The following is a 13,277-nucleotide window of genomic DNA, read 5'->3' on the forward strand; positions in this document are numbered from 1 at the left end:
ATTGAAAACATGAAAAAGCTAAATCTTTGTTTCATTGTTTATGAATGTTGGTCCTCAGAATAATCTGTAAAATTCCATACCTAATCGTATTCGTCCTAATTTTTATGATCTCATTACGTCGTATTGCTAAAGTCAAGAAAAATAATATATCTAGTTCAGTTTGCATTCTTTGCAGTGTTGGTGGTATACGAAAAAGAATGAGACAATTACCCTTGTGCTATGTAGTTGTGCAGCACTGGGCATTGAACGAAAATATATCTCACTCAGCATTCGGAATTCAAGGCATCAAGGCTGAACAGAGAAAGCTGTGTAAGCAAATCTATTCAGATTTTAAAAATGAACTCATTGCAAGATCTGTAATGTATAGATGCGTATTCTACTTGCCTGAGAAAGTGAATGTTTTATAAAATGTTCGTTCAATCGCTGCTGTTCTCCCTCGTTTTAAAGTTTTAGAGTCAACAGTTTTCAGAATCTGGAAGCTCGAGGACTAGGCTGCCACTTATTGTTGTGCAGTTTAACTTTGACTGCATTGCTTTTTTGTAACATGATCAATGATTTGACTTTACGTGGCAGGAACCCATTGATCACTTGTTTTTCATGCCCATATTCTGTGCTGTTTCCAAAGGTCTTATTGTTTCACACATTTCGATAAGAATTAGGTTAGAAAAATACTTGAACATAGTCATTTTACTGCAGATACGTCCATAATATTTCACTTTTTGCTGTCCAGCTTGTTTGCCTCAAGTGAATGAAATCGTTGTTTTCACCTGCAGGCCATTTTCAGCGCGGTAAGTGCCCACGAGGGATTAATACACAGCCCACTCATCAGTGCCAACCCTTTGCTTTTTAGGTCACTAGAACAATTGTAAACCGCTTCACTTTTCGTATTTTGTTCCTCGTGGAGCTCTATTCGTATATTGTGATGGTAAAAAGGCTCAGAACCGATGCTGCACAGTTCAGAGACCCGAGCAGCGTTGAGCGACAGGTCCGGCTTTGCTGGCACGCCTCTCGCTGCATTATACATAGCACACCTTCATCTGGGAGCAGGATATTACCTGGCGGACCTGGGGACCAAACGAAGCTACCGCCCAATTGACAGCGCGGGCGGTGTGTGGTCGGGAGGAGCTGCCGGCCCGGAGAGCACCAATCAGGAAGTGTCCTGCAGCCCAGCGCGAGCTCCACCGGCGGGGCCGCGGCTGCTGGAGAGCAGTGTCAGAACCGCCGGGGGAAGCCCGGCTGTTGTTATTTCTGTAACCAAGGAGTCCTGAGCGAGCAAAGCCAGCCCGGCCGGATCCTGCAACATGCACAGCCCGCGCTGCCTTCCCAGGGAGAGCGCGCAGTGAAGCGAGTGGAGGAGGCCACCACGACACAGGGATCATCTGTGGTCCGGCCCTATTACATTTTGGGGTAGTCCCCAGCTTGCTGAACTGCGCCGTCCTTGGCCTCTGTTGGAACGTGGCCCGAGGCAAGTAACCCCCGCTGCTTCGGCTGAGGAGCCCAGTTTCGGAAGGTGCCTTAGCGGAGCTTCCGATGGCGTCTCAGCAGCAGACCCGCATCCAAGGCTACCTGGAGAAGAACAAGATCGGAGCCCTGCTGGAGGTAAGCCGGTCCGGGGAGGGCTCTCGGCCACCAGTGCCCTCTACCTGGAACCTATGGCTGCACAGGACCTGTCCTGGTGCGCATGGGGTGGGGATACCTCCAGAGCACACCTGCCGCCCCGATGCCGTGCCCGGCTGCCTACACACTCTCTGATTGAAAGTTGCTGGGGTGGTGAGGTGGTGATTTTAGGTGTTGCTTTTTCTCCCTGTGTTTCTGTGGAGCGGTCACTGCCGAGGCTCAGGAGTTGATCATAGCTGAGCGCCAGGAGCCAGGTGGGGCAGCAGGTGAGATGGCCCTACATCCGGGACGGGCGGAGTGGCTGCAACGATACCAACCCTGCCTCCCTGAGCTGCACTCCAGCTCTGCACATGTGAGTCTGATGTCCTTGGCAGTGACAGGAATCGCAGTCATTCTGGCAGGGCAGCCCTTTAAGTGCTCGGATGGTTCCTTCAGGAATGTTGGTACCTCGAGAGGTCAACCTTCCTGCAGTGTCCGGAAGCTCAGATCATGGTCACCTTCCGTTGGAATTCTGGTCCCGTGCAGGGCTGTCCCACCCTAGTTTTTAATGAAGGACCTTTTTTTATGTTAACGGTAGCAAATGTATGTCCGCTTTTCTGTTTTATTCATTAGTTTGTTACAAACGTTGAATAGACATTTTGAATAGGTTCACAGGGACGTGCCCCAAGATGTTTCCTGGAGCGTTTTAAAAGGTATCAAGATGCGGTCACGTTTACTAGGCACTCTTAGAAAATACACTGAACAATGTTATTGTTATAGAGGTTCACAAAAGAAGCAGGTGTTTTCATTTATTTGGAATTTTGTCCTATCCAGCTTCGGGGCATTGTATTTTGGTATTTGTAGTTCTGGGTTTAAAATGCGACGAAGAACTCTACAAGCAACAAAACAAACAAATGGGGGCAAACCTTTCACACCAAAAATGGGACCAACTTGCGATGTCCATGCCTTAAGTGAAGTGCACGTGCATCCTCATGGTTTGTAGAAGAGCTCTCGTTCAGTGCAGCTGGGTTTATGGGGTAGATTCTGCTTCCTGGTGTAATAGTCATTTGCTTTTGATGTCGCTCAATCACGGAGATGCACACGTTTCATGCCTAAAACATATGGCTTCAAAATGTAAAGGAAATTAAAGACCAGCCTGAACGGATGCTTCCGAACTGATATCATTAATGTGCTTGAAAGAGTGTGTGGTACTGTCCAGGTTTACTTCTGGCAGCTGCCCCTTTAAATATTAGGATAATCACACTTTCGTTTTTCTCATGTCAGCAATTACAGGATGGGGCTAATTCCGTTGGAAACAGCACCATGTTGTAATAATGTGACTGGATTTGGGAGGTGCGTTGATACCCCTTGTTTACGAGTTTACTATTAAAGGCACTGTTAAAATGTTGTGGAAATACAGCTCCAGTCTTATTGAATGTTATTTGAATATTTTCCCCTCTGTGAATTTACCTTTCACAATAGTGGTGGTAGTTTCTCTAAGAGATGTAGTTAACTGTGGTATGAAATGCAGCCAGAATGTCGTTGCAAATTATATAATTCCTTCAGTGTGCCATATTTTTTGAGTGGTAATTCCATACCAACAGCTATTGAACACCTCCTGGTACACCTCAGTGATAATCTACAGTGATTTAGAAGATGGTGATTGTGAAGTCCCTCTAATCGAAACTGATTACATATTTTATTGATCCAAGTCAATGGTTGTTACATAAGAAGGCAATCAATATGTCATAAAGCAGTGGAATAATGTTGATGCAATTTAGAAAAGTGCCTGACAATGCCTTGGCTCAGGGGCAAGTGCATGGTTTGTGATATAAAAATATCATTTTTTTTTTCTGCAGTAAAAGAAATAAGTCATCAGTTGATACTAAGTGTTCTTAACTATTACATTTCCTTGTGCTGAAAATGCCATAAAGATGCCAATCATGAATCTGTGTCTAAAAGATGTTGATGTTTCAGCCGTTTAGGTTTGTTTCATAGGGTCTTCATCAGGGCATAATATAATGCATTGGTTTGAAACCAGTACTCACATTGATCAGAGATCCCTTAAGAAATACGGAGAGGCTAAATAAGCATCCTCAGTAATAATACTTTCTCAAAAGGGTCTGAGAGACCGGCAGAAGAATTGATAGATTCAAAGATTTTGAGTGGGAATGAATCCAGGTGACCAGCATTAGTGTCACACTTGGGGCATATCAAAAGATTTCATACATACCCATGTGGTTCTACCGAGATATAAGGGGGCTTCTGATGTCAGGCTCTTCAAGTGAAAGCTTTGTGTTTGGAGTATTGGGAAAGAACGTACAGTTAAGCATTGCTAAGTGAAACAGTGGCCTCCAGGCCAGCCTATACTGGCACAACGTGTGGACCTAGCCATCGTCTAGACTAAGCAGTTGATGTCCATTCAGGACAGTATTGGAGGTTAGAGTAATGACACGGATGGGTGATCAACAGATGCATTTGATTATCTCGAGCAGTGATTGCCTATCAAGGACAGCTATCCGATGTAGATATAAAGGTCCTTAATTACAAAATATAAGCAGCAGCTGAAAGAAAGTCAAAAAGGCATACAAGTATAGTGCAAATACAAACAGCAGCCTTGTTTCAAGGAGAACAATGTAAATGATATATTAAGACACTGGTATCGTAAGCAAGAGGCGTAATCCAACTGTCTGTGTGATTTCTACCCTAGTTTTTGTCACTAACATTGCTATTTCCACGCAAATAAAACTTACATCTAGAGAAAATATTAATTATTCTTTTCTCTTCCCACAGCCTCATTCTGAATATTAACATACAAATACAGAAAGGAAGACCTACATCAATGTGCTTTTATTATGGAGGGGTACTTGAATAGCGTAAGCGTCCCAGTTTATTCACTGCAAGCATCTAGCTGAAAATAATAAGCAAGGTCATGTTAATGAATCTGGATTTCCATAAATGGGCGCAGCTGTAGGCTTCTATTATCTATTATCTGGCCCAGGTGTAGAGGTTTATTAAGAATAATTTTTATTATTTTGGCAGTCAGCTTTAGAGCACGTGTTTTGTAATATTTTCAGTCGTGGCTCGCAGCAAGCAGAAGGGGCGGGGCGGCGCGGCGCGCGAGGGGGAATAAATAAAAATGTAATTAAAAATAATAAAAAAAACACTTACCTCCTCCATTGCCGCCATGCCGCTCCTCTGTCCTTTATCGCTCCAGGGTGCAGGCACAGGCTCCCAGCCTGTGCCTGCAGCCAGGGTGCTCCCAGGCAGGCTGGGAGCCTGTGCAGGCTCTCTCCAGCCTGGCAACTGTGTTGCTGGGCTACAGAGACAGCCTACTGCGCATGTGTGTTTGGCCGGGTGTGCACTCTGAAGGGGAATGCTGTGCACTCCCCCTCACTGCTCGTCACCCCGCCCCTTTTACCAGAAAATGATAATAAACACTGTTTAATATAGTTTTTTGGTAAAAGGTTTGCAGTTGCCATTGCTGGCGGTGCGTGGCGAAGCTCCTCCGCCCTAATGGAGGCTCGCCCCTGAGTATTTTAATGATTACCTGATATGCTATTGCGCAGATCATGTTTTAGTTCAACCTTCGTACTCTCAGAATTGGATTATTGAAGTTGCGTGTAGTATTCTAAAGCTAGCTTAATAGAAACACATAACCTCCACTTCTTTCTTCACCTATGGAATGTGTTGACTTACTACAGGTTTTACTTTTACTTGCTATCTCTACCTGGCCATTCTGTGAACATAATGCACTCACTGAAAGAATCTCATCACATGAATCATGCTTTAATGAATGAGCTAAAATTCATTCTTGCCTTACCTTGCACATTTGTTATGTACAAACATGATATGGTGCCATGAAGTCTGAATCTGTGCCTGGGAGTTGCTGGCACCACAGCATGGCCCTCATTTGGTGTATAGACTCCAGTTAGACAGCTTCCTGTCAAAGTCCATTCACTACTGCAGAAGTGTCTGTTAATACTTGCACAGCACTGCAGCTGTTAATCATTTTCAGTAGCCTCTGTATCATACTGTAAACCCTACCAAAACCATACTGTGTGGGCACTCAAAGATCTCATGCACTTCAACATGATCAAAATGGCAACTCCCTGTGGCTTACCTATATAGCCTGTACATATGAAGTCTAATCCACCCAGTAGCATTCATGAAGAGAAATTGTGCCTCAGGTCGCTAAAAATAGTTAAAAAAATACAAAAGATGAATAAACGAGGTTAAAAAGTGGGAGATGTGAGACTCAAATATACAAATGAGTGTGACACCGCAGTGTAGAATAAAATACAAATACTAGGCACAATTATAAATGAGTTTAAGAGCTTTTTTGTGTACACATGTTCTTCGGTTGTATGACAGAACCATGCACGCCATTACTATGCATGCTTTACAACGCAACCATTTTTCAACAAAAAATGTAAGTATATATATATATATATATATATACCCTACCCACCCTAAAAAAACACCTTTGCCACCCAAATACCTTTACCTGCCCTAAACCCTAAAAAATATCCTTGCCAACCAAATACTCCTACCCATCATAAACCTTAAAATTACCCTTGCCACCCAAACACACATACCTACCCTACACCATAAAAACAGCCTCTCACCCCACCCTAAACTCTAAATATACCCTTGCCATCCAGAAACCTTAAAAATACCCTAACCCTAAAAATGCCCTAACCCTAATATTTGGGAAGCTTCCCATGTACAACAAGATTCTGAGAAACACTTTTTTAAAAATAAATTGTGAAGATTCGTCAAATGGCGCCAAAGCTATAGGCAAGTCACAAAACACTTTTTCAATGGAAACATGGGCCTAACTCTAACTACCTACTGCAGACCACCAGTAATATACAGTATATATATATATATATATATATATATACAAAACACTTATATTTTCATTTTAAAGGCATGCACGATAAAGGTTTATGCATGGTAAAAATTGGCATTGTAAAGACATGAGTGGTAAAGGCATGTGCGTGGTAATAGATGCCTGGTAAAGGTATTGCGTAGTTAAGACCGCGTTTTTAATGCGGTTTCCTTTTTTCTACACATGCAGATTATACACAATGGTCCTATAAATATTTGTTGATGTATAATACTGATATTGGCTATTTGAAACTAAACAAAGAATACCAATGCTGTTTTTATGCAATAATTTATTATAAAGATTAGTTTCAGTGGATACATTAGTTTATGTTTCAGGTACACCTAGATATTATTGAGGCTATTACAGATTATTTTATAAAGCACAATGAATAATCAACTGCGATTTTGACTACCATTTAATTTTAGAGTTGTATGGTTTAAAAAGCATTGGACTGTGTGATATGGCATGCACCATGCAAGTACAAATTTAATTTTTAGCAGCCAGTTGAATTTTAATTTAGTAATGGGTTAATGCTAAGGGACATTGCCCACTGGACCATGCAATGTAGCGTACATTTGCTTAGGAATCTAAAACAATAAGTTTTGTTACTGTTGTGCTTGATAATGCAAAGATATTTTTAATTATTAATCATATCACTAAGCGCAAGACCCAGGAAACAAAATAAATATTGTTAAGTCTATGCCCTTTGCCTCTCCTCATCCTAATAGGTACCAAACCAGTTAGTGGTGTACTGAAATGCCAGCCATCATTAATGCATTATGGTGTATGTGTAGGTATACTGCATTCTCCTAGCAGGTGCACACTCTTGCCATTTACCTTTTGTATGCTGACCAATAAAAATTGAAGCCTGATTTTCTTATACTCAGTGATTCCATACAGCAGGCACAAAGTATTATTAGCCTTTTCTCCTCTCTTTTCTACCTCAGGATTCTAGTATGGAGTCATATGTGAGAATCACCTGCCTGTTGCATTCCATTCTTAAAAATCCTGCGTGTTTCACTAGTAAGGCAAAACAGTTTCTTACCGGGGATGCCACCAATTAAGTCGTAGCTTCACGAGGCCCTCTTCCTCCACCCCAGTGGTTTCATGTTCAGTGCAGTAGGTCGTTGAATGTGAGGAGGTGAGTGGAAGGCTTGCACTTGGTTGGTGAATGAAAGCCTACAGTGCATGGCGAAGTACAGAAATCAGAGTCCTTCCAAATCTCCAGCAACACACTGCAGTTCACTAGTGTAGAAAATACAGGAATCACCGTCATTGAGAGGCATTGGCACGCGCTGAGTCTATTCTTCCAGGTAACACCTACCGCAGTCTGGGAGGGTAGTTACATGGGTCTTTAAACCATATACTCAATGTCAAGAGTAAAAGACCCAGGCTTTTTATTCCTCAATATTCTGGAGTCTGAAGATAGTAAGTTATGGTTGATTCCTTTCTCTTTGAGTAGGGAGCAATCTGGTGCTCTCCAATATTAGTGGACCATGTCCATAGTGTATTATAAGGGGTCCTACTTGGCTGCCCTTTATTCAGAAAATATTGACTCTCTGACTTTGTTGTCGTATGATGTCCTCACCTCACAGAAGGATAGAGATTCATTGTCTCCCTTGGAAAATAAGGCCAAATGTTATGAACTGCTAAAACTATATTTAAATCTAGTGATCTCTCAGCGCAGAAAAATTATACCAATGTTATTAAGACCCTCAGTTTTGAGTCATACTCCTCCTTTTCGCTTCCATATCTCCAAGATTAGTGTGAGTTTATACTTCATTAATGCCTTCTATATCACAGTAGAACTTTTTTAACTTATTTCAATTTTAGATCAATTTGGCCATGACCAATACCTGAAATACCAATTAGAGTTACTTCATTGGGCCATTTTATAATCTTGACCTGAATACTTCATGTAGCCATGTTTGGCTTAAGTAGCCAAAAAAGACAATATGGATCCCATCATGGAGCATATTGTTTGTGGTCAAGGACAACAAGGCTTCATGTTTCTTTTGTCCTTGGGACAAGTAGGCCCAGCCCCCTGCAGCCCAAATCCTTCGGCTGCCAGCTTACAGGGAAGGAAACAGTCTGCAGTTGGGGTTATATTTGTGTCCGTATGTTAATACTGTTCAAACTTGTGAGAGAGCGTAGTTTAAATAATACATATATTAGAATGAAATGCTCATATCAAAGCTTAACGAGGTTGCATAGAAGACGACAATAATAGTGATTTGCTTAAACGCACATTTGAATTACGACTATAATGTTTGTGGCCACCAATATATACACGTGAACTAATAATGATCAAGTAAAACTGTTTATGTTATGGTTTATATTAACATTTATGATGTTGCTTTTATATTAAAATCTCATAGGCCTTAAGTTAGCGTGAGCTGCGGGTTTTAGCTGCCTAACTCTCATATTAAAAGCATTTTTCTGTTTTTCAGTGTGCTGACTCGCAAAGGGCCATGACCCTGCAAATGTTCCTTTTCTTCATTCCATTGTATCAGTATGAATTCTGTTCTCATCCGCATGCTTGCTGCTTTAGTATGTGTTTATATACAAAATTTAAACAAATGCAGATTAATGAAATGTACAAGGACGTTTAAACCATGGACAAAGGAACTCAAGACCCGAGAAGACGTGCCAAACGGTGAAGTAACCCCCGGATGTGCCACCTCCGAAGGCGTCAATTATGAAGACCAATCAAAATGTTATGAATTATCGTGGGGTGACAATTGGAATTACCTAATGCGTAATTTGATAGGTTAAAAATAGTGGGGTATAGTAAATGTCCATTAGAATTTTGGGGGAAGGTATTGCGAAAAAGGGATAAAAAACCCATGTCACAGAAGGATCGAGAGAACTAGGTAGGGAATGCTATTGATTTTATCCAGAAACTCTGTCACTCTGTTTGGTGATTTTGAGACTTATTAAAACCATCTTTGCCCATAGACTGCCCTTTACACTTCTCCTCCTTATGAGGGAAGTGTCCCCTGTCCTTTAGATGAGTTTAGATTGATGGCGTTTTGACTGATGTCCTAAAGATGAAGACTGATCCTGTGTGCTGACCTAATCCTTGGAGGGTAATTATGACAATGCAATATGTAATTTGTCTGTTTGCTTTTCCTTTCTAGGTGCCAACTGCTCATTTTGACAGAGACCATAGCTAGATGTTTTCTAAATTGGTGTTCTAAATTGTTTTGCATGAAGCCCAACATGCTGATGCTAATTAGTGGTTAGGATAGGAGATCAATCTGACTGACGCAAATAGACAGATGACTGACGTTGCGCTATGCTGAATTGACACATATATGACATTTGCTGAAATCTAATCTATGTTCAAGCTGTGCTATGTTCTCATGTTTGTGATTCTTGCATTATTGAAATCCTATCACAGTTGCCATATCGTGTCTATGCTCTTATGCTTCCTGGTATGGAGATTAACTCATCTGCTCGTAGATTGTAATCAATAGGGAATAAAATTCATAAAATTCTATCAAAGGTGTGGTTATTCATGGCTGAAAGATCATGGTTGCGCCGACAATTTGATTAATGTCTTTAACCAAATTAAAGTGCATTGTGGTAGTAAATATCGATGACATTATTGATATATTGCTTGACATATTGATCAGTTATCTCGTCCTACGGTGTCTCACCACTGGGTCACAAGATTCATTGGCCTAAAACGAGTCCTAATGTGTATAAATTAACATACAAGGGCGCGTTAACACTTGTATTTATGGTTCATTAATGCAAAGCCCTTATTATTAGGGTGTGTGCTCTAAATAAACATTGTAAGGTCACACTGCACTACTGACAGTGATTCCAGTAAAAAAATGTGTGCACACATTTGAAAAGTTCAGCAATATGAGGCTGTGTATAATGCTCCCAGAAAACTCCCTGTTTTGATGCAAATGTTCCTAAGCAAGATTGATGATTCTTTGCTTTCAAAAGAAAATGTTCAGAAAAAAAATGGAAGTAGGAAAACACATTTTGCCAAATTACTGTGAAATTTCAGGTACTATTTCTTTGAAGCATCATTTAGTAAAATGTGTGGATGCATGATGGTATTTTAAAAGAACATTCATAATGGAAAGTCAGTGTAACCATTTTCAACAAGATTATAGAAAACATGAAAATAAACCAGCCCTGGCAAAACCAACCAATCCAACATTGGTGGTCAGTCTTTAGGTTCTCAATGCGTGTCTTGTTTTGACATGGCTTTTGTAACACTTTATTGTTGTGGTAGGTACCATGCCCTCGCCATTGTAACAAACATTGAAAAAAGCAAAACATTTTTTGTTTTCAAAAAGCACACAGTACTACAGTAGTTCCTGGCACTGAACAATAATACTTGTGTGCCAATATGTTCCTTGTGGAAGAGCAAAATGCTATCACTCAGAATAAAGCCAGCCGATAGATAGAATTAAAAAAAACCAAATGTCTTTGTTAACGCCAGACCTAGTAAGGGGCCCAATTTTTAGAGAAAGTCAGAAAAGTGCACCCATGGTGTATGTATGTGCATTAGTGGCTTTCATGAATGCACAAGACTTTACAGAAGTAGACCAGAAATTGAATTGCTAGACATTTTTGTGATCTATATTTTAGCACGAGTAAATAGGCATGTGTAGATTTGTTCATGCAAACATAAATTGTGTGTTTACAGGTTTACTTTCCCTCAAACCACTTTTTTCCCAACTTGGAAGAATGTCTACAACTGCTGGCTTTGTCAGGAATAAATATCCAACCTTTTTCACTATGGGAAAAGATTAAAGACGAGCTGGTGAAAATCCTTAAAACATGCAAGTTAGTAGTTTTGCACAAGTTCAAAGGCATTCCACCCCTAGAACTATTGCTTACTGCTTCCTCCAGTCCCAGTACATTGATCTGCGGAAAGGTGACAAAATAAGGAAATTGCTATAGTAGGGCTTGAATTTGTTATTATTCAAGTCCTACTGTAGTATTATCCCTGACATAGTCAGAGAGGTTATTATCAGAGCTCTTACATAATTAGATTGCTGCCATAATTTGTCATTGCACAATGTATCACCAAAGGGACAAGTGGAGTTTTTTCAGGACCAGTAGATTTCTGAAGCAACCTATCCCATGGACAAGTAGATATTTTATTAAATTCCACACCCCTGTATGAGACCCTAATTTTGCAATTTTTCCAAATCTAAGTAAAGGGTGGTAGTTATGGCAGTTTCATCACACTCAGAACTTTTGTCCTGCCTGCAGAGGCTACTATCAAATTATAGCCTACCCTGAGCCTTTCTGTAACTACACCTAATCATTATTTGATCAGGCTAGAATTACTACTAATCTTCCCAATCATCTAACGGCCATTGCAAATCTTTCAGACAATTCTGTGACAGCAATTAAAGAAGTAATTGAATCCTAGCTCCACTTAATGTGCTTCCTCAGTTCTGTCATACCCCTAAAACTCCTTTAATGTCTTTTTGTGAATATATCCTTGCCACAGCTGTTTAGTCTATGCAGCTAGAATTGTGCACTTAAGAACTGTGAACTGCCATTATAGTAAAAAATGTTTTACATTTCAGATGAACACCCAGTGGCCATTACCTCTCTGGTTAAGATCTAGATTCATATTCATAAAGGTAGCAGAGACTACGACTCAGCTGAAACCAGAGAAGAACCACGCATCTTGAAATACCATAGGCCTATTACTTTTCTTCCCACTGCTTCTACTGTCAACCAGAGATGTGAAAGCATCCACTTGCAAATGTTTGTTTTGGTTAAGCTTTCTCATTACATTCCCGACCCTCATTACTGTATCTGCACACTGAAACTGCAACTCTCCACATCGTTGAGGACTTATCTTCTCTCGTTGTTGATGGGGTAGTTAATTATTCTGAAGCACCAGAATCACTGCCCCACCTTGGATATGGTAGACCTTTTGATGCTGTTAGAAACTTTAGTGCACCTGACGAGTATTAAAAGAAGATTGACCTGTTTCTTTTTAAAGAAAGAAGACTTTGCCATCCTTATACGTAGAAAGTGTAAGACTTAACCACTACGTTTGCGCCACTGGCATCTGATCTTCCTTAATCTACATTATATGTGCCATTACTGGGGGATTTGATGGCGAAACATGTCACCTTGTTTACAAAAATACTGTTGACACCTAAACACATTAGAGTGCCATCTCCGGAGGCGCTGCCTCGCTTAAGCACTACCTGAGGCATATCGGGTTGTAATTGGTGAGCTGCTTGCACCAAATAAACTATGTAAAGAAATTGACCACACCTACAAATAACCTCCATTAGGAAACTAACTCTGTGTGTAAGCTTGGATTAAAAGGAGTCTGAGTTGGCCTACCTAGCCCATAGCACATGACCAAATCCTTTGGCTTCTTCCTAGCGTTTACCTTTATTATATTTCACCACAGCCCCCGAAGAGTAAACGTTGTACCTCAGTGGGCTAAACCATGTGCAGTGCTGCTGAAGTTTAGTAGCTGTGAAGGGGATGAACAGCCTCTGTTCATCCCCGTGTTTGTTTCTTTGTGTCAGTATAACTGAGCATGTGAATGGAGGTGGATGTATGTTCGGGGGGCGTTAAGGTGCGTTTGTTGGGTGTGTTAACACCACATCCGGACCAAAGTGTGCTCATAACTGACACGTCATAGGCGCCCTTTGCCCTGTGTGGCTGTTGTACACATGAGTTAGTTGTGGAAACAAGGCTGTGATGTGAGCCAGACATAACAGCTGATACCCAAAATCTGGTATTTTGGGCCACAAATCCTGTTTTTGTTGATATGAAA

The 13,277-nt window shown here is 40.9% G+C and overlaps 1 protein-coding gene across 2 annotated transcripts in view; it reads left to right on the forward strand.

Moving 5' to 3' along the window:
- Window positions 1–850: 850 nt before the first annotated feature.
- The window catches only part of C2_2H8orf34 (chromosome 2_2 C8orf34 homolog), a 1,039,122-nt gene continuing 1,026,695 nt past the window's right edge, over window positions 851–13,277 (forward strand). The window contains exon 1 of one of the 2 annotated variants that reach the window (XM_069220300.1): window positions 851–1,599. In XM_069220300.1, coding sequence (XP_069076401.1) covers window positions 1,531–1,599 — 69 coding nt within the window. In that variant the 5' untranslated portion in view covers window positions 851–1,530. The remainder of the gene's footprint in view (window positions 1,600–13,277) is intronic. The other variant, XM_069220301.1, reaches the window with a different exon arrangement.

The sequence above is a fragment of the Pleurodeles waltl genome, chromosome 2_2 (genome assembly GCF_031143425.1).
Source record: "Pleurodeles waltl isolate 20211129_DDA chromosome 2_2, aPleWal1.hap1.20221129, whole genome shotgun sequence".
NCBI classification, from domain to species: Eukaryota; Metazoa; Chordata; class Amphibia; order Caudata; family Salamandridae; genus Pleurodeles; species Pleurodeles waltl.